We start from the raw sequence: 22,059 nt of genomic DNA, 5'->3' as shown, positions 1-22,059 counted from the left end.
GGCCTCACACATAGATATCCTTAAAATCTGGACTGTAATGGCGGAGTTTGGCAACATGTGTTCTAAACAAAGAACACAAATGTGTGTTGTGTCCTATTTAAGTTTGTCTCTCACAGTTTTAAGACCGGTATGGAACAACCTGTAACCAAGCACATCATTGGCATGCTTACCACAGCAGGACAGCGACCTTCCATTAGTGACTTTATGTTAAGTGGCATCAGAGTTACATCAGTACCATTATTAGAACAGAGATTGGTGGGAAGACTAATGGAGAGGTAGTGGAAAGAGAGGAGCCTATATTAAGGGTATGAAACATTTGTGGTGTCAAGCATGACATCTGTAGATCAGGGAAAATGGCTACGTATTGATGATACTTTCCTAGTACACATGCAAATGAGCCACTCCATCTTGGTAATAGAATTGACATGGTGGCTGTTTGAGGTGACAACCATTGGTGCTAATGGAGGCCATGTAATACCCCTTTTACACCAGAGCAAAAACCTGGGTTTTTGCTCGGTCTACCCGGGTCGCAGCTCAGTGTAAAAGGGTCCCTGAAAAATAACCTGGGTCAAGTGACCCTGCAATCCAACCCAGGTAGCTACCAGGGTTGGACCCAGGATGGACCCAGGATGGACCCAGGTAATGGTGCAGTGTAAACTGTGCAACCCGGGTTATCTGACCTGGATCATGCCTAAAATGAGTGGATTGGTGGTTGTGGAGCATTCACCTCCCACTTTTTATGACCTCACAGGTTTAGCAGGGCAGACCTGAGTTCAGTGTGAACAGGGCTGACCACCACGGAGTTAAAGCTTTCAGCTGCTCCCAGGATGCACTTGGGTCCATCCTCCCCTATACCCCGCCCCCGAGCCACAGGCACCTCAGTTTAAGATGGTGCCCTGCCGGAGTCGGGTCACCCTGCGGGTCCCGCAGCCCCCTAAAGCTTTTCATTTTTATCTAAATTTATTTTCAATAAGTTTTTCTCCAGAGCGGCAGCGATGGGCTGTCTGTACAGACGCCCACGCTGCCGCTCCTTCTCCCTGCTGGCGCCGCGACGCCAGCACTGAACTGGGGATCGCGGCGGGGGAAGCCAGAGTCTGTACTAGCCGGACTCTAGTTTCCCCCGGGACTGCTGCCGGAGACGCCGGGGAGATCCAGGTAAGCCGCGCACCGCTGATTAGTGGCAGTGCGTGGGTTCCTTTTAAAAATGCAGTCCCATGCCCCCGGTTCTAGGGGACAGACCGGGGGCGCTAGCGGTGGTGGCGGGCTCCCCGTCCAGTGGAGGCATACCCCGCCAGACCACTAGACCACCAGGGTAAATAAGGCAAGTGGGATGCCGGCAACCTTGGGGGTTAATATGCTAGCCAGGGGAGGAAGCCTTCCCTGTCTAGCGGCTCCTCCCCTCAGCTCAGCGCGCCTTTCAGCACGTAGTCTGGCGTAGCTGAGCTGCAGTTACACGGCCACTCCTCCTGTGAGGTCTCCAGCGGCCATTTTCTCTGTGGCAGTGCGGGTACTCTCAGGGAGCATGCGGACCGGTCCCCCTGTGTACCTCTCCCCCGACAAGGACAGTGTACACAGCACTATAGCCCTCCCAGACACTGAATCTGGGCAGGTTGATTGTAGTGGAAAGGTGCAGTGAGTATATCTTCCTGCATGGTATGTGACTTTTGCTAGTGCTGCCTGTCTGTGCTAATTTCTACTTACTGTCAGCTTATTCCTATCCCTTTCCTTCTCCTACAAGCCCTACAGGTGTGCGGGGGAAGGGTGTTTCTACTGACCTCACTTATATAGATCACGTATTTGTGAGGTCCGTCACATACGGTTGTGTGCTACACAGTACCATATTGTGGGCTGTTGTCCAGCACACTTGTGAGTGCGCACGTTTTCTTCCTGTGTCATAACTGTATATATAGTCGGTCATGTCTGAGGAGGAGATTGAGCACTCCGTGGCTCCGGTATTGTTCTTCTGCAGGAGTGGATAGGGAGGATTTGTCGCAGGACGGCCTGTGCGGACGGTGCCAGGCGATCCCTGGTACTTCTAAACCTCCTATGTCGCAGGAGCCACCATGGGCGATGTTTTCCCAGGTGCTGGTGTCCATCGCGGACCGTCTGTTGGTCCCGACTGCCGTCCCTACTAGGGCGTTGCCCCAGCCTACCTTTCCCCGGGTGTCCCACAATTATTGCAGACTCCCCCGGGGTCTCAGCCTGTTGGTCCCTATGCGGGGTTGCCAATGTATATACAGTCCACCCCGGTGGCGCAGCAGGCTGTGGTGCCGTTTCAGGCTCCTGTGGCAGCTCCTCCACCCTGGGTGGATGCGCTTTCCCACACTGTCCAAGATTTGGCGGCTGCATCTTCGGCTTTTCAGTCGATGTTGCGCAGTGACGTGCCCTCCATGGCGTCTAAACGCACAGTTATGGCGCAGGCTGCGCATTTTTCGGACTCTGAGGGGTCCTCGGATGATGGCGCGGTGCAGGATGACTCAGCCTCAGATGCCTCAGTCCAGGAGGTAGACACTAAGTCTTCCATCAATGTGCGGGCTCTGGTTAGGGCGGTGCGGGCCATTCTTCTGATTGAGGATGAGGCTCCCGCTCCCAAGTCGAGCTATCCTAGTTTTAAAAAAGCTAATGTTACTTCTGCAGCGTTCCCTTTGTCTGATCAGTTGACGGATCACATGGCGGTGGCCTGGCAGACGCCCAGTAAGCGATTCCTGCCACAGAAGCGGTTGGCGTCCAACTATCCGTTTCCGGAGGCGCATTGTAAGAAATGGGAAACTCCGCCTGCGGTTGATTCCCATGTAACACGCCTCATCAGGAGTGCTACTTTGCCATTGCCGTCTATATCCTCGCTGAAGGATCCTACGGACAGGAAGGTGGAGACTTGTCTAAAGTCTATTTATTCTCAGGGGCTGTGGCCCGGCCGTCCATGGCCATCTCCTGGGTGGCCAAGGCCATTGAGGGTTGGGCCAACGCCTTGGAGGATACGTTTACGGATGAAGCTCCGGATGTCCAGAGGGCGTTGTTAGGACAGATGAGAGATGCCGCTTCCTACATTGGAGAAGCATCTTTGGATGCTAGCTTGCTGACCTCTAGGGTTTCGGCGGCAGCAGTGTCTGCTCGCAGATCCTTGTGGTTGAGGTCTTGGAGAGCAGACGCTGATTCAAAGAAAGGCTTGGAGGCCTTACCTTTTAATGGAGAGTTACTATTTGGTCCGGACCAGGACAAAATAGTAGATACCCTGGCAAAGTCCAAGTCAGCCTTCCTCCCTTCAGCTACGACACCTGCTGAGGTCCGGAGCTCGGCCTTTCGCTCCTTTCGGGTTCAGGGCAAGGCAAAAGGTCAGTCCTTCCCGAGGCAGTCCGCAACCAAGACCACCTCAAAGCCAAAGAAGCAAGCCTGGAGTGCTAGGAGCCCTTCTTCCAAGCAAGAAGATAAGCCTTTGGCATGATGGGGTGGGCCTCCCTCTGGGGGACCTCAGAGTGGGAGGCCGACTTCTTCAATTCGCCCAGTGCTGGCACAATACCACCACGGATGCCGGGTGCGAGAAGTGGTCTCCCAGGGGTACGCCCTGTCTTTTCGGCATAGGCCGCCTCGCCAGTTTTTTTTTTTGCACGAGTCCTTCTCAGGACAAAACCAAGGCCTTGCAGGTTCAGGAAGCCATAGAGGCCTTGCTGACGGCGGGGGTCATTATACCCATGCCACAATCTCAACGTGGGATGGGGTATTACTCTACGCTGTTTCTGGTGCAGAAACCCAATGGCTCTCATCGCCCCATCCTCAATTTGAAGTCCCTGAACAGATTTCTCAGGGTTCCCAAATTCAGGATGGAAACTTTGCGTTCCATCATTCTGGCGATGGAACCGGGGGATTATATGGTCTCCCTGGATATCCAGGACGCCTACCTCCATGTGCCTATAGCAACTTCACACCAACGGTTTCTGCGGTATGCTATTCTCCACAACCACTACCAATTCAGGGCTCTACCCTTTGGCCTCTCCATGGCACCAAGGGTATTTACCAAGGTGATGGTGGTCATGGCGGCTCACCTTCGGAGCCAGGGGATACGGTTGCTACCGTATCTAGACGACCTCCTCTTGCTGGCAAGCTCCCCGGAGGTACTGATCCAGCATCTCCACCTGACGGTCGCTTGTCTAAAGGCGCACAGGTGGTTGATCAACTGGAAGAAGTCCTCCCTCATCCCATCTCAGCGGATGGTTCATTTGGGGGCCCTTCTGGACTCTCGTCAACAACGGATTTTTCTGACTCCAGAGAAGGTCTCCTCCTTACAGCTGCGGATTCACAGTTGTCTGAGCAGGGGCAGAGTGTCGGTGCACTCAGCGATGAGAGTTTTGGGGTCCATGGTGTCGGCATTCGACATGGTGGAGTTTGGCCAGTTCCATTCCAGGCCCCTGCAGAGGCTGATTCTTTCGGAATGGAACGGATTGCCACACAGGATCCGCTCTCAGATGCTGGTGTTGTCCTCGGAGGTGCGTCTGTCCCTGGCTTGGTGGCTACAGACGGCTCATCTCGAGGGGCGCCCCTTTTGGATCCCAGAGTGGGTTCTGCTCACGACAGATGCCAGTCTCCGGGGTTGGGGGGCGGTGACAGGCTCCTTGTCACTTCAGGGTCGTTGGTCGGCGGAGGAAGCGATTCTTCCCATCAACATCCTGGAACTGCGGGCAGTGTACAGAGCCCTGCAGTCGTCCGGCACCGCTCTTCACGGAAGGGCCGTTCAGGTGCAGTCGGACAACGCCGCCATGGTGGCGTACATCAATCACCAGGGAGGGACTCGCAGTCGAGCTGCGATGTCGGAGGTTTCCCGCGTCCTGGCTTGGGCGGAGCGCTATCTTCCAGCTCTCTCGGCAGTATTCATCCCGGGAGTCCTCAATTGGGAGGCGGGCTTCCTCAGCCGTTACGACGTGCATCCCAGGGAATGGTCGCTTCATCCAGAGGTATTCTAACTACTCGTGGACAAGTGGGGGCTGCCGGAACTGGACCTGATGGCGTCCCGTCACAATCACAAGCTGCCCGTATACGGGTCAAGGACAAGGGACACAGGCGCAAGTCTAATAGACGCGCTGTCGGTGAAATGGTTGTTTCGCCTGGCTTACTTGTTCCCTCCGATATCTCTGCTGCCTCGGGTCCTGCGCAAGTTCAAGCAGGACGGAGGCACACTAATCCTGGTGGCCCAGAAGGCCGTGGTACTCCGATCTGCGGAGCCTGTCCATTGACGCTCCGTACCTCCTACCTCAACGACGGGACCTGTTGTCTCAGGGGCCCTGTCTTCACCCGGATCTGGGTCGACTATCTTTGAAGGCGTGGCTCTTGAGACAGCTGTCCTGAGGTCTCGGGCTTTTCTAGCTCCGTTATTACTACCATGCTGAGGGCGCGCAAGCCTGCTTCTGCGAGGATCTACCACAGAGTGTGGCACACTTACTTTCAGTGGTGCGAGGCCAGAATATATGATCCCCAGGTATTCTGGCTTTCCTTCAGTCGGGTTTGGATTTAGGATTACGTCTTGCCTCACTGAAGGTGCACGTGTCTGCTCTGTCGGTGTGGTTCCAGCGCAGGATTGCTGCTATGCCGGATGTGCACACCTTTTTCCAGGGTGTTTTAAGAATCCAGCCTCCCTTTGTGCCACCTGTGGCCCCGTGGGATTTGGCGGTGGTTTTTCGGGCCTTACAGGGTCCTCCTTTTGAGCCCTTGGAGTCAGTGGAGCTCAAGTGGCTAACTTTTAAGACGGTTTTCCTCTTGGCAATTGCTTCTGCCAGGAGGATTTCGGATTTGGGGGCGCTTTCCTGTCGTCCCCCTATTCTGGTTTTTCATCAGGACCGAGCGGTGCTTCGCACTCGTCCTGATTTCCTGCCTAAGGTGGTTTCCAGGTTCCACATTAATCAGGAAATTGTTGTACCAGCCTTTCAGTCGCCTGATCTTTCGGCTGGGGAGGCTTCCTTAGACGTTGTCCGTGCACTCCAGGTTTATGTGGACCGGACTAGTTCTGTGAGGAAGTCGGATTCTTTGTTTATCCTCTTTGGTTTTCACAAGAGGGGTTGGCCTGCCAACAAACAGACTCTGGCCCGTTGGCTTCGTTCTGTTATTATTGAGGCTTATATGCAGGAGGGTTTACCTGTTCCAGCCCCTGTTAAGGCTCATTCCACTCGGTCTGTGGGCCCTTCTTGGGCTGCTAGACGTGGCGCCTCTGCTGTTCAGCTGTGTAAGGCGGCCACCTGGTCTTCCATTCAGACCTTTTTGAGGTTCTATGCGTTTGACACCTTTGCCGCTCAGGATGCATCCTTTGGGCGCCGGGTTATCCTATCAGCACAGGAGCATCCCCGCCCTTAGTTGGACTGCTTTGGGACATCCCCAAGGTCACCCTGTGGACCCCTATGGACCCTGAAGTAGACAACAAGAGATATGGTAAGAACTTACCTTTGTTATCTCTGTTTCTACGAAGTCCATAGGGTCCACAGGGCACCCGCCCTGACGCACCTGGCTTCATATGGGCTCTGTGACTGGTCACCGGTTTTCCGTCTCACATTTCTGTGAGTATGGTTCTTGTGTGTTCCAGTCTTCCTTCTCTCTGTTTCGTCTCCTCCTCCGGCCTGGGCTGCTTACCAACTGAGGTGCCTGTGGCTCGGGGGCGGGGTATAGGGGAGGATGGACCCAAGTGCATCCTGGGAGCAGCTGAAAGCTTTAACTCCGTGGTGCCCGAGGATCCAGGATCCAGCTATACCCCAAGGTCACCCTGTGGACCCTATGGACTTCGTAGAAACAGAGATAACAAAGGTAAGTTCTTACCATATCTCTTGTTTTCTGTTGGTGTCTTATTTACATCCTTAGATTATGTAAGCATTACAGCTTTACCACATCTGAAACAATTGCTAAAAACAACACTCCACTAAAAATAGATTGAAAGCTCATTACTGGAACCTGATACATTTTCTTCTTTGCATGATTGAGCTATTTAGCTGGTTTTTTCTCTTTATATAAACCCTATCCTTCAGTATTCATTACAGAAGCAACCCTGTATTTTAAAATCCGGCTCAATATTTTTCTCTATTAAGTAGAAATGAGCTTTTACATGAAAAGATTAAAATGACCTTTACAAACTCTAGTGTCTTATATGTCTGTATGTTTGTATTGCCTATGGTTAACCTATTGCACAGCAAGAAATATCTGATTAATCCACTCTTTTTTTTTTTTTTCTTCTTTCCCTCGGATAACCTTGTATACTGACTCCTAATTTTCTCAATTAACACAATTCTGCGCAAACCGATCTAATGCTCAGTGTCCTATTCTATTATTGCCAGCCTGGAACAACGATCAGGAGAGGTAGGGAGATATTGCATCACTAACAGAGGTTTTGCTTAGAGACTGTAGGAAAATTCTAATGGCCACAAGAAAAATGTTTTTAGGACAAAGAAAATTAGTTCTCCATTTTACTGAGGGAGATAATATTTGAGTACTGCACACAGATCGGAGTCCGTTTAAAACAACAAGCAGTGAAGATAATATTAAATGTATATATGTAAGAAGACAGTCGCTAGTCCTTGGAGTAAAAGGCGGCAGCAGTCTTTTTGAGGGGTCCGCTTGGCAGACTGGTGAGGAATTGCTGTGAATAGAGAAGAAATAGACATGCGCCTAATAGTGTAGTATTTTCCGTAAATGGCTTAAGTGCTCAAAATAAATTGTGCGTACCAAATAAAAGTGGTTTCATGAGCTTATCTGATATCCAAACGTGTTTCTTTTTATTGGAGGATGTGGGATCTTTGGTCAGCTGGAACACCTTAAAGCAGTGATTCCTGACCTCTGTCCTCAAGGCACACTAACCGTTCTGGTTTTGGTGATATCCATGCTACAGCACAGATGGTTAAATCAAAATAACTGAGGTACTAATTTAGTCACTTTAGCTCAAGTAAAGCTATCCCTAAAACCTGGACTGTTAGTGTGCCTTGAGGACCGTGGTTGGGAACCCCTGCCTTAAAGAATGGCTGAAGCAGCACCTAAAATTTGTCAGCTGGAAAACCTTTGAAGGGGCTCATAGGGGCGAATGAGAGGAAACTGCAATATAATGTAGTACTTGGTATGGCAGACAATATAACTGCGTACCAGATACTGCGAAATATGTACTCGTAGAATGTGGTAATCTATTCCTGAATGTTCCTGTGGTGTCCCACTAGTAATCCATAACCATGTACATAATAGACTGCGGGCTTCAAACCTAAATAGAAATCATCCCTCCATCAGTACATTTTAAGGTTTTATTGGATACAAAACACAAGGGCATCAGGAAACATAGAATAGAAGATTAATTAAAAACGCTTCTCAGTTTAAGAAGTGATCAGATTCTTGCAGGTAGCAGCAGTCCACACTGGAGAGGTTAGGTCAGGGGTCTCAACGCGTTTCGTCCTTCAGGACTTGAGGAAGTGGTAAAAAATGGTTAGGAGGCACACCTTCAGTTTGCAGGGGAGAGTCACATGGGTACAGAGGAGTTGTGATAGCAAGCATTCCTCACTGAAAACAGAGGTTGGTAGAAAAATGGGCGTAAATGGCTGAGAACGCCTCTCCCACACCTGTTCTGCCTCACCTGTGCTAAAATATGTGGCGCAGACTTGTGTAGTATTGTGTATTGGCCCTAAGTGTGCAGAGGCGTGCTGATGACATTATAATTATCATACGCCTTGCCCCAAATAGTATCCTAAAGCCTCACCCAGCTTTCATTTCTACCTCACCTCTGCATCATCAGGAAGTAAGATAGGAAGAGGAGGCATGTGTACTGCATGATGGCATAATTCATGGAATGGTGTCATTTCATTTAGAGGAGCTATTTCTGGAGCTGCCTTGCCATAGGTGATTATTTGGAGGTCGCGATATAGTTCTATATAACAGATATTAAGTTATACTCTTAGGGTTTTACATATTTTACCCTGTAGCAAAGTTCCTATAAAAGCCACAATCCGGGTGCTGAAGAGGTGTCCGACTGCCAGGGAGGAACTAGTGAAAACATGGTCACGCTATTTGTGTATAGCCTGCCAGATCCTGCACAACAGGTGAGACTGCCTATTTGTGCCTCGCCCTGATAATGTTATTGGATTATCAGGAGGTATTGACACCCATGCAAACTGTGGGCCGGATTCAGACGCGGTCGCAAGCGCTGAGCGCTGGCAACCGGGTCGATGGTGGCCCAGATCGCATGCGCACGACGGAGCCGGCTCCATCGTGTGCATGCGCGAGACCCGGATAGCGACGGGCAATCCGTCTCTCCGGGTCTTGCACCAAAGGGGGCGTGCTGTCGATGTTGAGTGACAGCACGCCCCCTTTGCTGGGTGGGTCAGGGGGGTGGAGCTTCCGGCTCTTAGAGCCAGAAGCTCTCTGGGGCTTGCGGCCACGAGACCCTAGAACAAGGGACCATCGCGACCATCATCATGACCTGCTCGCTATAGCTGTGGGTGGTCACCCACAGCTATGCGAGCGGCCCGGAGGCCGTTTTAAAAAACAAATAGCCCGGCCCTGATTCAGAGCGAGCGCTCTGTTAGAGCGTCCGGCTCTGAATCAGGGCCTGTATTCATTGTTTGGGACTTGTTAATATATAAAATTTGCATTGGATGTACTAGTAATACAGACAGGGTGACCTGTTTGTGTCTTTGATAATTAAGAAAAAAAAAAACATTGAAATGATAAAAGAAAATCCATAACGTACTTGGCTACTTTTGGGCGGCAAGTGCAGGGATCGAGTGAACGTGATGCGCGTCTTCCTGCTCTGCAATATCACAAATCATAGCCTCAAGCAGCAGGGGACAGTGGCATGATTATGTGGTTTACAATATATAATGTCATCTGTCCATTTTATTATGGGAGTGCGAGGGTTGTGGGCTAATGTCCGGCTCTCCTGGGAGTCAATGAGAGCTCCCCACAATCTGACAGTCTCCTGGACATTCCAGGAGGGTAGGCAAGTATGAACTAAAATCTCATAACGCCCCAAAACCTGATTTAAAAGTACACATTTGGTATTGCTATATATTGCGAGAACTGGACAAATACATTGCATTGTCACTTTCAGTGATTGCTCTGTATATTAACGTAACCATAGGAAAAATTAGGAGAAAGTATATTTTATTTTGTAACTTTTGAGTGAGTTCTTTTGTTAGTAAAATAAAATAGAATGAAAATCAATTTCATTTTGCTACCAAAAGAAACTCCTATATGTTCTTAAGAACCCGTATCTAATAATCAATAGGCCTGATTCAGACTTGAATGCAACGCTGATGTTTTGCAAATTGAGCAATGTCTTTGTTTTTGCCAATGCGCATGCATCTGAATCGCACTGCGAATGTGTTGAGGTACATTGTCGTAGTCGTATGGTGCGAGTCTTTATTCGCAGTGTGATTAACAAGCAGGGTGCATTTAGGGGAGGCAACGGTAAGTGTCAGCTAAAAAAGCAGAGGTGTCTTGCCCGTTTTGGGGGTGTGGCACATCCTGCGTCTGCAGTACCATTCACTGACAAAATGGCTCTGGCGGGCATTCTGAGAGACTAAACACTTGCTCAAGGAATCGATGTTTGCGTAATCTGCTTTGGATGCTGCGTATGTGTATGCAATTGCGAACAGCTTGCGAATGCTCTAGGGGCCGTCTTGGTACAATTCCTGGCGGCTGTACCATTAGAATATTTTCTCACATCCTCAGCTGTACAAAATCTCAGCTGCGGCACCAATAGCGTACAGCTCTGAATCTGGCCCGATATCGGTTAATCTTTGGCAGAAAATGTGTCATATATACAACAGATTTTAGCACAAACACATTGCACGACCTTGTAAATTTGCACATTCAGCTGAAAGTGGGTTTAGTTTCGGATTCATTGAGCATTTTGTTAAATGCTTGTTGTTGACACAGGACATTCTTACTGGCACCTCTGTGTCTGAGACTATAAAATAGCAGATCAGAGGCAAAAACTAAAGCTGGGTACACGCTGACAGATATATTGGGCGATCAATTGATCAGGCAATATATCTGCTGCCCGTCGGCCAGTGTGTGACCACAATATGTCGTTCACAGACATATCGCATTGGCTGGGCTGCACAGCTGATGGACAGATATATCTGCAGACATCTGTCCATCGGCAAGTGTGTACGGTCGGTCTGCAGACACAGTAGCTGTGGGGAGTGGGTGGACCCGCCCCCTGACCAGCGGAACCCGCCCCTTCCTACACACTGAACACAGATGATGGTTGTTCAGTGTATACAAACAACCATCATTTGCAGATATATCTGTTTAGAGTGTATCCATCATAATTCCTGATGGTCTTTATGCTTCGGTCTTTTTTTCTTCTCACTAATGTACCTGGATTTCCAGTATGTCACTCTTATGTTAAAAACCATATAATTCTGAACAAAATTACATGGGATTCATTAAAAAAAATAATCACGTGTATTTGGAAGCTTATAAAATGCTCTATACGTCATTAGAGAGAAGTTTTTACATGTATATTTGCTTGGATTTTAGATGCGTACTGCATCTTCACAACACAGCCCTGGTATAGAATGTTCTATAAATTTGATATCGTGTACAATGGAGCCAAATGACCTTACGTAGTGTTAGACAAAAATTGGGCGTATGTGCACAGAAAACTGGTTCATGTTTGCACCAAAGCAGTTTTGTGCGCATCTTGCAGTGTGCCCGCCCCCCCATCCACTTAGTTTGGTCTAGTCACCAGTGTGTACACCTACATCCATCTCTAAGAAGGAGTATTAAAACCCTCTATTGGTCTGCTTAAACTTATCGCATTATGGGACTGATTCAGAGGCACACGCTATTTGCGTGCGCTCGCTCTAAATCAGGGCGTCCCTATTTTTTTTTTAACCGGCCTCCAGGCTGCTCGTACAGCCTGGTGATGGTCGCGATTATCGCGACCATCGGGCTTGCGAGGAGACCCTGTGATAGGGTCTCGCAATCCCGAGTGGACTTCCTGCTCTAATAGAGCAGGAAGTCCACTACTGACATCACTAGTGATGTCAGGAGTATGGTGGCAAAGGAGAGACGGCCTAGGTGAAAGAGTCATTGTATCTGTGGTCATTTCAAAATAAGAGGGGGGTAAAACGGCCAACTGCCACCCTCTCTCGGGACTACACCCGGGAAGGATAGTGGCCAACTGCCCACTCCACCCATCCCCAACCTGAGGTGCCCTATGACCCTGTGAGATGAAGGAGCCCACATGGACTGGTGATGCCCCACTCACCCACAGGCCAATAGACTACACTCACATTGACAGTCCTCCAAACACATCAGGGTACTTAGAAACCGACCACCCGCCAACCAGGACGTCCCACCCACAAAGTTGACATCAAATCTAGAATGGGAGGGCGGGGTCAACCACTTTAAGTAAGAGGAGCCGCCGAGACCTGAAATAAGATGAGCAAGAACCGTCCATCACAGCATAATCCTTTACACCTCATTGGATAATGGAAGAAACCGAGGGGCTGATTCAGACCCGCTCGCAAGCGATATGCGCTCACAAGCGGGTCGATGTTTACCCCCTGCAGATGCGCCACCCCGGCTTGCGCATGCGCGAGACCCAGCCAGCGACGGTCGCTACGGGTCTCGCACCAAAATGAGGCCGGCTGTCAATTGTGATTGACAGCTCGCCCCGTTTTGGAGGCGGGTGGGGGGGGTGGCTGCACAAACTGAGGCGTTCCTGAGGGAACGCCTTCCATTTGTGGGCAGCCCTACTGACACCACTAGTGATGTCAGGAGGTGGACTTCCTGAAGTCCACTGGGGCTTGCAATGGACGAGACCCTACCACAAGGGTCTCGTCACAAGCCCGATGGTCGCGACCATTGCGACCATCACCTGGCCGCTCGCAAAAGCTGAGGGTGGTCACCCACAGCGTAGCGAGCGGCCAGGAGGCCGGCACAAAAAAAAATGCCGTCCTGATTCAGAGAGAGCGTCCGGCTCTGAATCAGGGCCTGAGTTATAAACTCCTCCTCTTTTACCTTAGTGCTCATTCCACACAAACCCATACCCTAGAGTTTTATGACACTATGGTCATATAAAATGCCCTCCCTTAACTTTACATTTACATTCAACTTTACATAACCTGCAGTTGCATTTCCACCCCCCACTGAACTTTGCTATGTTAGAATACCTCATTACAATCCAGTTAGGCCTCATCTGGGGCAATTGTAGATGAGCTCAAAATGTGTACGACTCATGCAACAGGCCAAAGTTTCACAGCACCAGCCTCAAAGTCCACAAAGGTGATTGTTAAATAAAGACGAACAGAGAGACCATGATTTCATACAAATGCATTCAGCAGTGAAGGGGTTTAACGTTCAGTAAGAAATCCAATGACAGATTCACAGACGGACCAGGGTAGTGTTGCTGCTGACTACTTGTTGTGGATGCGAGAAATATGATCCAATGACAGATGCGAGTCAGGGAAGGGATGAGATAGGTATCTCAGCACAGCACACCTGTGGTGGCAACCTATCCCACGGGAGAGGGTGTGGTGATGGAAAACAGTAGAAAAGGAACAAAAGAGAAAACAGAAATGAACAAGACTGGAATTAACGATTAAAAAGTAATTAGTGAACAGACGGGCAGACTGAGGAAAGAGTGGAACGGATCTTGCAGAGCAACGAAAACAACAGAGTTTTGGAGTGGCCAGTTTTATCTCCATATAAATGCCTTTATTTTGTCTGCATTAGGACCTGAAAAATTCCAATCTGTCTTGGGATACAGAAGTATCAGAGACTGAGATCAGAAGACAGAAGATGATGCAAGGAGCACAGCCTGAGGTTGCCACACAGCGAACTGCTTTTGAGGGGGGGAAGTGGGTGCGTTTGAATGTTGGTGGCACAGTATTCCTCACTACAAAGCAGACCCTGTGCCAGGAGCCCAACTCCTTTCTCTGCCGCCTCTGTCAGGAGTCCCAGTTGCTGTCTGAGACGGTGAGAGACACAAGCTGCATCTTTCCTTATTACTTCCAATATCTGTGACTGATAATATTGCCAGTGCCGACCATGTCTTTTCACTTCAGTCATTTCTAGACTTGTTTCCTCTCATATACAGTACACTTCTGCTTCATTGTTCATCTGTTTTATCATTTATCCATTCTTTATCTCTTCTGCATCTTGTTCTCACTCTGCATTTCTCTTTTACACTCTCTTTAGGATGAGACAGGGGCATTTCTTATTGACAGGGACCCATCTTACTTTGGTGCAATCTTACGGTACTTGCGGTATGGCAAATTGGTATTAGACAAGAATGTTTCCATTGAAGGTAAACTCCACAATGTCCCTGCCTTGTGCTGTAAATGTGTTTGTGTGGTTTCTAGGTGCTTGTTTGTGTCTATTAATATTACTAGAATGTGAATGATACTCTGGTGATTGTGCTTTTTTATTTAATTTTCTGATTTGTTGTACAGAAAACATGTTTATAGAAAGTGGGCTGGACTTACTGTATGCTCTAGACTAGAGGCTGTAATGTACAGTATAATACAATAGAAGCTATAGGGTTATTATAGAATCTGAGGGTGACGAAAGCAGCCTTTGGTGCACAAATTGGATAATACTGTTGTACAGCATCAAAATACTAGACCAGGGGCATACCTTCATACCAGGAATCTGGAGGTGAGATAGTTGTTGGTGCCCCCCCCCTCTCTCGCATTCACTACCAACACCCCAGTCCCAGCAGCAGTCACACAGTCCCCCTAAACCACATTTACTACCAACACCCAGTCACACTCTCTCCTCCCACTGCATTCAGTCCCAACACACCAGCAGCACGCAGCCACACACCCATCCATACACACATATTCACTTCCAACACCCTAGCAGCACCCAGACACATAAACTCATCCCCTCCTCCCTCCACAATCACTTCCAACACCCCAGCAGCACCCAGACACAGACTCTTCTCCCCTTGCAGTCACTGCCAACAACCCAACAGCACCCAGTCACACTCTTTCCTCCCACTGCCTTCAGTCCCAACACACCAGCAGCACACACACACACACACACACACACACATTCACTTCCAACACCCTAGCAGCACCCAGACACCTACACTCATCCCCTCCTCCCTCCGCATTCACTTCCAACACCCCAGCAGCACCCAGACACAGACTCTTCTCCCCTTGCAGTCACTGCCAACAACCCAACAGCACCCAGAAACACACTCTCCCCTGCTTTGACTGCCAACACCCTAGCAGCACCCAGACACACACCCTCCACCCTGCATTCACTGCCAACACCCCAGCAGCACCCAGACACATACTCTCATCCCTTCCTCCCTCCACATTAATTTCCAACATTCCAGAAGCACCCAGGCACACGCCCTCCTCTCCTTGCATTCACTGCCAACAAACCAGCAGCATCCATAAACACACCCTCCCCCTGCATTCACTGCCAACACCCCAGTAGCACCCAGACACACACTCTCACCTCCTCTCCCCTCCACATTCACTTCAAACAATACAGCAGCACCCAGACCCACACTCTCCTCCCCCGGCATTTACTGCCAAAACGCCAGCAGCACCCAGACAAACACCATTCTCCCTGCATTCACTACTAACACCCTCACGGCACACAGACACACACTGTCAGCACTGCAGAACCCATACACACTCCCTTCCTGCATTTACTACTGTGCCAACACCCCAGCAGCACCCAGGCACACACTCCTCCCCCAATTAACTACCAACACCCCAGCACACAAATACTACCTGCTGCTGATCAGGGTCTTCCATTATTGCTATTTTCTGCTCCCACAACAACAGCAGAGGCAGCAGGTCCCACATGTGTGAGGGGGAAGAACCAACAAAGGAGGGAGGGGTCATGCACTTCAGCCTTTGCCCTGCCTATTTTATGTACATTGGTGCAGATTCCTTTCCTGGAGATCCCTCCCTAGAGACCGGTCTCCAGGGTGGGGACCTTGGGAGAGGGAGGATAGCAGCACATGCCCACTGGGCACCCTACTTATTCCTGCTCTGGGGTGCATAAAGCAGAACCTGGTACAATAGAGTAGGTCAGTGTACCTCCAGGGCTGGTGCCTGGAGGCGACCGCCTCCCATTGTCTCCTGTATTTACGCACTTATACTACACTCAGTGGCGGAACTAGAGAGTGGTGGGCCCAGGTGCAAGAATATGCTTTGCCCCCCCCATTCTTGGCACTCTGCACCCCAACATATGAGCCTACACATATCCTTCTCTCCCCCACTAGCACTGTGCCCCTATCGCCTGCATGATCCCTGCAGTGACAAGGCAGGTTGACATCTGGTGGCACATATGGTGGCTCTGTGCAGCCGGCAAGGGATGCACACAGAACAGGTTGCTCCACCTCTGTACCGGCTGGCCACACACACCGTTGTATGCACCCAGCACCGCACTGCAACTCCCGCGCTAAAGCCACAACAACGGCATGTATGTCCTGAGCACACACCTCGCCAGAAACAGCCACTCACTCAGTATGTGGGTAATAACGTGCTGGTTATTCTCTCCTTCTCCAGGAGAGTGGCTGTTGATGTCACATCAGCGCCGGCCCGAGCCAATGTTTTTTGGTAAGCGGGTATAGATTTTGGTGCCCCTCAGTGGACCTTCATCCTAGCTCACTTATCCCCCCCATGGAGCCCCTCACAGCCCAGTACCCCTCATCACAGCCCCTCACAGCAACCCTCACCACAGCCCCAGTCATCACAGCCCCTTCACTCCCCTCATCACAGCCCCTCATATCTCCCTCATCACAACCCCACAACATAGCTCCTCTCACTCCCCCTCATCACAGTCAACTCCATCACAGCCCCTCCATTACAGCCCCCCTCCATCACAGCCCCTTCATTACAGTCCGCCTCCATCACAGCCCCTCCATTACAGTTCATCACTCAGACTTACCTGCTGGCTTCAACAGCGGCAGCAGAGTACTGGCGGCGGGGGACTGGTCTGGCAGCGATGTCGGTGGGCGCCCTCCTGAGTGTTGTGGCGCGCCTGTGCAGGCAGCTGTGTCACAGTGACAGTCTGCCCGGAGGCTGCTTTGCATGTCACTGGCCACGGCCGGGTTAGGGCGCCTTCCTCTAGGTGGTGCCCTACTCTGCTGCATAACCAGCGAATATGTAAAACCGGCCCTGCGTCACATGACCCGTCACCTGGCCCTACCCCCTCCCATGTAGGTCTCAGTGCAGCCAGCACTGCTCGTATCGGATTACCAAAGTGATGATCCACAGCCAGCTGCTGGGACAGCGCACGACCGAAAATGGGGGCGTGGTCGAATACAATAGGCCACGCCCCCTACGTGACGTTATTAATAGGCAAAGATAGGGCGCACTGGAGAGGGTTGGCACAGGGTGCTCCGATCCCTGGAGCCGGCCTTGCTCCCAGTCATACTCCCTCCCCTATCATACTCCCTGTCATACTCCCTCCCTTATCATACTCCCTGTCCTACTCCCTCCCCTATCATACTCCCTGTCCTACTCCCTCCCCTATCATACTCCCTGTCCTACTCCCTCCCCTATCATACTCCCTGTCATACTCCCTCCCCTATCATACTCCCTGTCATACTCCCTCCCCTATCATACTCCCTGTCCTACTCCCTCCCCTATCATACTCCCTGTCCTACTCCCTCCCATCATACTCCCTGTTATACTCCCTCCCATCATACTCCCTGTTATACTCCCTCCCCTATTATACTCCCTGTCATACTCCCTCCCCTTATCATACTCCCTGTCATACTCCCTGCCCTATCATACTCCCTGTCATACTCCCTCCCCTATCATGCTCCCTGTCATACTCTCTCCCCTATCATACTCCCTGTCATACTCCCTCCCCTATCATACTCCCTCCCCTATCATACTCCCTGTCATTAATCCCTGTCATGCTCCAGAGTTTTGATATAAAAACTGGAAAATAGATGGTAAAAATAGACCACAAATAGACCAACATTTCCTGGTGGTTTTCTATAGGGCCCATTTGTTGACAGTCTGGTTGACCCCTCTGGACAGCAAGACGGAGTGGTGGCGTGACCACATGATTGCGTCATCGTGGCCTTGCCCCCGCTACACAATGCAGAGATTACCAGCAGGATGCATGTGCAAATCGCGTCACCCCCCCCCCCCCCTTCCCAATGCTGGGAGACTTGCCTACTTTTCCGGGTGGCCCGTAATAGGGCTGACATGCACCCTATGTTGGTCATGCCCCCTGAGTTCATGACCTCATGATTCATGTAAAGTGGCCGCTGATTGGCTCGCACCCCATGAGAAATTACAGCTGGCTTCGGTCATCTGTCATTTCGCGAAGTGTAAGTTTATGCAACAGGATATACAGTACTTACATCTGTCCGGTCTGGTTCGGGTAACTCGTTTATTTGTTTTACCAAGACCCTGGATGCTTCGGAGAGCAGCGCCAGGATCTAGGTGAGTATGGATTATTTTTTGCAGGGCCAGGCACATGGATCCTACTTGAGAAGGGGACAGATACATCTGCAGCAGGTATGTGTGAATGGGTAGGTGTATGAAATAAACTTTTACTAGGCACGGTGTGTGCGTTTTGTCTTTATTTAACTATTTATTTTACAGTGGGGGTGCGGGTGCCGGCCATCTGCTGTCACTTGTAGTTCGAAAAGTGCCAAAGGGCAGGCATGCTGGCACCTGTAGTCCCACTGTAAAATACAATAGTTTCCTTATATTTCTCACTTTATTACCCAACGCTCTAGGGGTGTGGGTAAGAGCCCCCCGGGCATGGGGTTTCATGGGGGGACCCCTTCTTGGGGGTCATCTCCCCTCATCTCCCCTGAGATCCCCGGCTTGGCCTGAGTGGCTTGGGCTGATAATGCTTTGGCCACGGAGCCCCAGTGAAAGGGTCTCCGGGCTGTGCATTACAGCCCGGCCGTTTTGAGTCCGGTGCTGGTTTTAATTATAGGGGGACCCCATACAATTTTTTCCCCCTATAATTAAAGCCAGGACTGGCCCTGCAGCCAGGTTCTGGCTCCTAAATTACGGTGGAACCCTGCTGATTTTGTTCCCCGTAAATTTATGAACCAGGACTGGCTGGCAAGTTCGGGGCTGATTAGGCTTTTGGGGGGACCCTACGTAATTTTTTTTAAATTAAAAAAAAACTTTATATTAGGTATTCAGGCAGAAACATACACAAATCACACTGTCCTGTGTATGTTTCTGCCAAACTCGCAGCTCAGGAGGTGGTCTATTTGAAACATCAATTTTTCTACTTCAGGGTCCATAGGGTATCCACAGGATACCTTGGGGTATAGGTGATGACGTCAGGCATCGGACACCATAGAGTTAAGTTTTCAGCCTCCCAGGATGCACTAGGGTCCCCCTCCTATACCCCGCCCCCGAGCCAAGGCATCTCAGTTTTGTTGGTGCCCGGCTCGGAGTCGGATGCACATGTTCAGAGGGGGACTAAGGATAGCCCCTGAAGTTTTCTTCAAGGCAACTGTGGCTGCCCATCTGGAAGTACAGCATGGACAGTCATTCTTGACGTCCATGCTGCCTTCCCTACACCCCCGCCGGTACCAGAACGCCGGTACTGATCCGGGGATGCTGGTAGGCATCTGGGATCGCAGCTAGCGGTGACCCCAGATGTTTGGGACCATGGCCGGATTTAAGGGGGGCAGCAGGTAAGCAGCGGGGTCCCACGAATATGGTCCGGAGTCCCCAGGCAGGGGGCTCCCTGGGGACTGGCTGCAGCGTGGAGCCAGGTTACAGACCTGCGCTTCCACTACCCCCCTGGGACAGTGGACCACAGTTGAGCGGTAGCGCTGCAGCGTCCCAGGGGTTAATTGCATGCCAGGGGAGCGCGCCTTCCCTGTAAATAGCCGGCGCCTCCCCCGCTGCACACAGCCTCTCTGTACTTGTCGATTGGCCCTGTGGCAGCGCTCCTCCCCCAGGCCGGCCTCCTCTCTGCTCCTCGGTGGCCATCTTTACAAGAAAGCATGGTGGACGCTGCTGATCGGTGGCATCGTGGTCTGGGTCCCCCGGCATACCTCTCCTCCGTTGGAACAGGTCTGTGCATGCAGCGCTGTGTCCTACCAGACTCTGTGTCTGCGTAGTTGAGGATCGGCGCTGATAGTGTAGGGATTGAGGGACTGATTCAGAGCCAAACGCTCTGACCAGAGCGCTCGCTCTGAATCAGGGCCCTCCTTCATGAAAATGGAGCGTCTTCCTGGACGCTCGCATAGCTGTGGGTGACCACCCACAGTTTATGCGAGCGTCCATGATGATGGTCGCGATGGTCAAGACCATCGCGACCATCGGGCTTGCGACGGAGACCCTGCGGTAGGGTCTCGCTGCCACAAGCCCAGGAGTGATTTTGGCTAGTGATGTCAGTGGGGCCGGCTGCAGACGGTAGGCTTTCCCATGGGAACGCCTCTGTCTGGCAGCCACGCCCCCGGCACGCCCACCAAAAGGGGGCGTGCTGTCAATCAACATCGACATCAACATCGACAGCACGCCCACTTTGGTGCGAGACCCGGAGTGACGGAGAGCCCGTCACTATCCGGGTCTCGCGCATGCGCACGACGGAGCTCCCTCCATCGTGCGCATGCGCAGTGGGGCAACATCGACCCGCTTGCGAGCGTCCTGCGCTCGCGAGCGGTCTGAATGACCCCCTGATTTCTTTGCATGGTATGTGACTGCTGCTAGCGTCTGCTGCCTGTACTTTCACTTTCTACTGTCAGCCATTTCACTGTCCCTGCTCTTCTTCTGCTAAAGCCCTTGCGTTGCGGTGATTGCAGGGCGGTTCTCCCACTATACTAACTTGTATCAGTGAGAGGGGTCATACTTGCCATCATGTCTGAGAGTGATTTTCCTCTCCAGCTTCTGTGTACTACGTGTAAGGTACCTATAGCGGAGGGGGAGGGTAGCGCGGAGGCACTATGTCGACAGTGTTTTTTATTGGCGCGGCCAATTACTGTCACGGCTCCGGTTCAGGAACCGCCCTGGGCTTGTTTCGCTAAAGCGCTTACAACCCTAGTGGGCCAGTTAGCTCCGCAACCTGCGTTCCCTCAGATGGGATTGTCCCAACAGTCAGTGGTGTCGTCACCCATGCAGGGGTTCCTGAGACAACTGATGGTACCCCACAGTCTCCCTATTTCCCCTCCTCAGGTCTCTCAGGAGCCTGCGTGGGTTAATTCCTTGACAAGTTCTGTGCAGCATTTGTCAGACGTGTTACAAGGGGAGTCTGCGTTGCGGCCTCACAAGCGGCCAGTGGCGTCTCTGTCCACTCCTTATGAGGATGACGAGGGGACGACCGATGATGGGGAGATTCTGGATCTTTCGGACCAAGAACCTCTCCGTACTAAAGAGTCAGACGCTAAGTCTAAGGTTTATATACCTGGCCTTATTCGTGCAGTCCGCACAGCTTTAGTTATTGAGGATGATGAACCTCTGGTATCAAAATCCAAACATGCCTTTTTCAAGGATGTTAAGGGTGACGCCACAGTGTTTCCTCTTTCGGCTCAATTGGTGGACCACTTAGAGGAGGCGTGGAAACATCCTGGCAAACGGTATCAGCCTCAAAGATGTTTAGCAGTGGCTTATCCGTTTGCGGACAATTATTTTTCTAAGTGGGAATCCCCGCCACAGGTGGATTCCCATGTGACATGCCTGGTCCGAAGTGCCACGTTGCCCATGCCCTCCATGTCCTCCTTAAAGGATGCCACGGACCGTAAGGTGGAGATCTGCCTAAAGTCCGTTTATTCCCTCACGGGGGGGGCAGCCAGGCCAGCTATGGCCATTTGTTGGGTAGCCAGAGCTATGTAGCACTGGGCAGATAGTTTAGAGGCGTCTTTTGATTCCGACTGTTCGGCTGAACAGACCGAGTTGATAGGTAATCTCCGGGATTCGGCCACTTACATTAATGAAGCGGCTTTAGATATCAGTACCCTGATTTCTCTGATTTCTTCGCCAGCTGTGGCGGCTCGTCGCACCTTATGGTTGCGATCTTGGAAGGCGGACGCTGATTCCAAAAAGGGCTTGGAAGCTTTGCCTTTTAATGGAGAAGTCCTATCTGGTCCGGATCTGGACAAAATTGTAGCCACGCTGGCGGCAGCCAAATCGGCAT

At 51.0% G+C, this 22,059-nt stretch overlaps 1 protein-coding gene across 3 annotated transcripts in view; it reads left to right on the top strand.

The window, feature by feature from the left end:
- KCTD17 (potassium channel tetramerization domain containing 17) overlaps positions 1-22,059 on the top strand; it is a 95,020-nt gene that overhangs the window by 48,202 nt on the left and 24,759 nt on the right. For 2 of the 3 annotated variants that reach the window (XM_088456937.1, XM_088456933.1), the window contains exons 1-2: positions 13,591-13,938; positions 14,161-14,269. In XM_088456937.1, coding sequence (XP_088313063.1) covers positions 13,762-13,938; positions 14,161-14,269 — 286 coding nt within the window. In that variant the 5' untranslated portion in view covers positions 13,591-13,761. Of the gene's footprint in view, positions 1-13,590; positions 13,939-14,160; positions 14,270-22,059 lie in introns of those variants that run through there. The other variant, XM_088456934.1, reaches the window with a different exon arrangement.

This window comes from Taudactylus pleione, unplaced genomic scaffold (genome assembly GCF_031769625.1).
Source record: "Taudactylus pleione unplaced genomic scaffold, aTauple2 ptg000726l, whole genome shotgun sequence".
NCBI lineage: Eukaryota > Metazoa > Chordata > Amphibia > Anura > Myobatrachidae > Taudactylus > Taudactylus pleione.
This window is presented reverse-complemented; position numbering and strand designations above follow the sequence as displayed.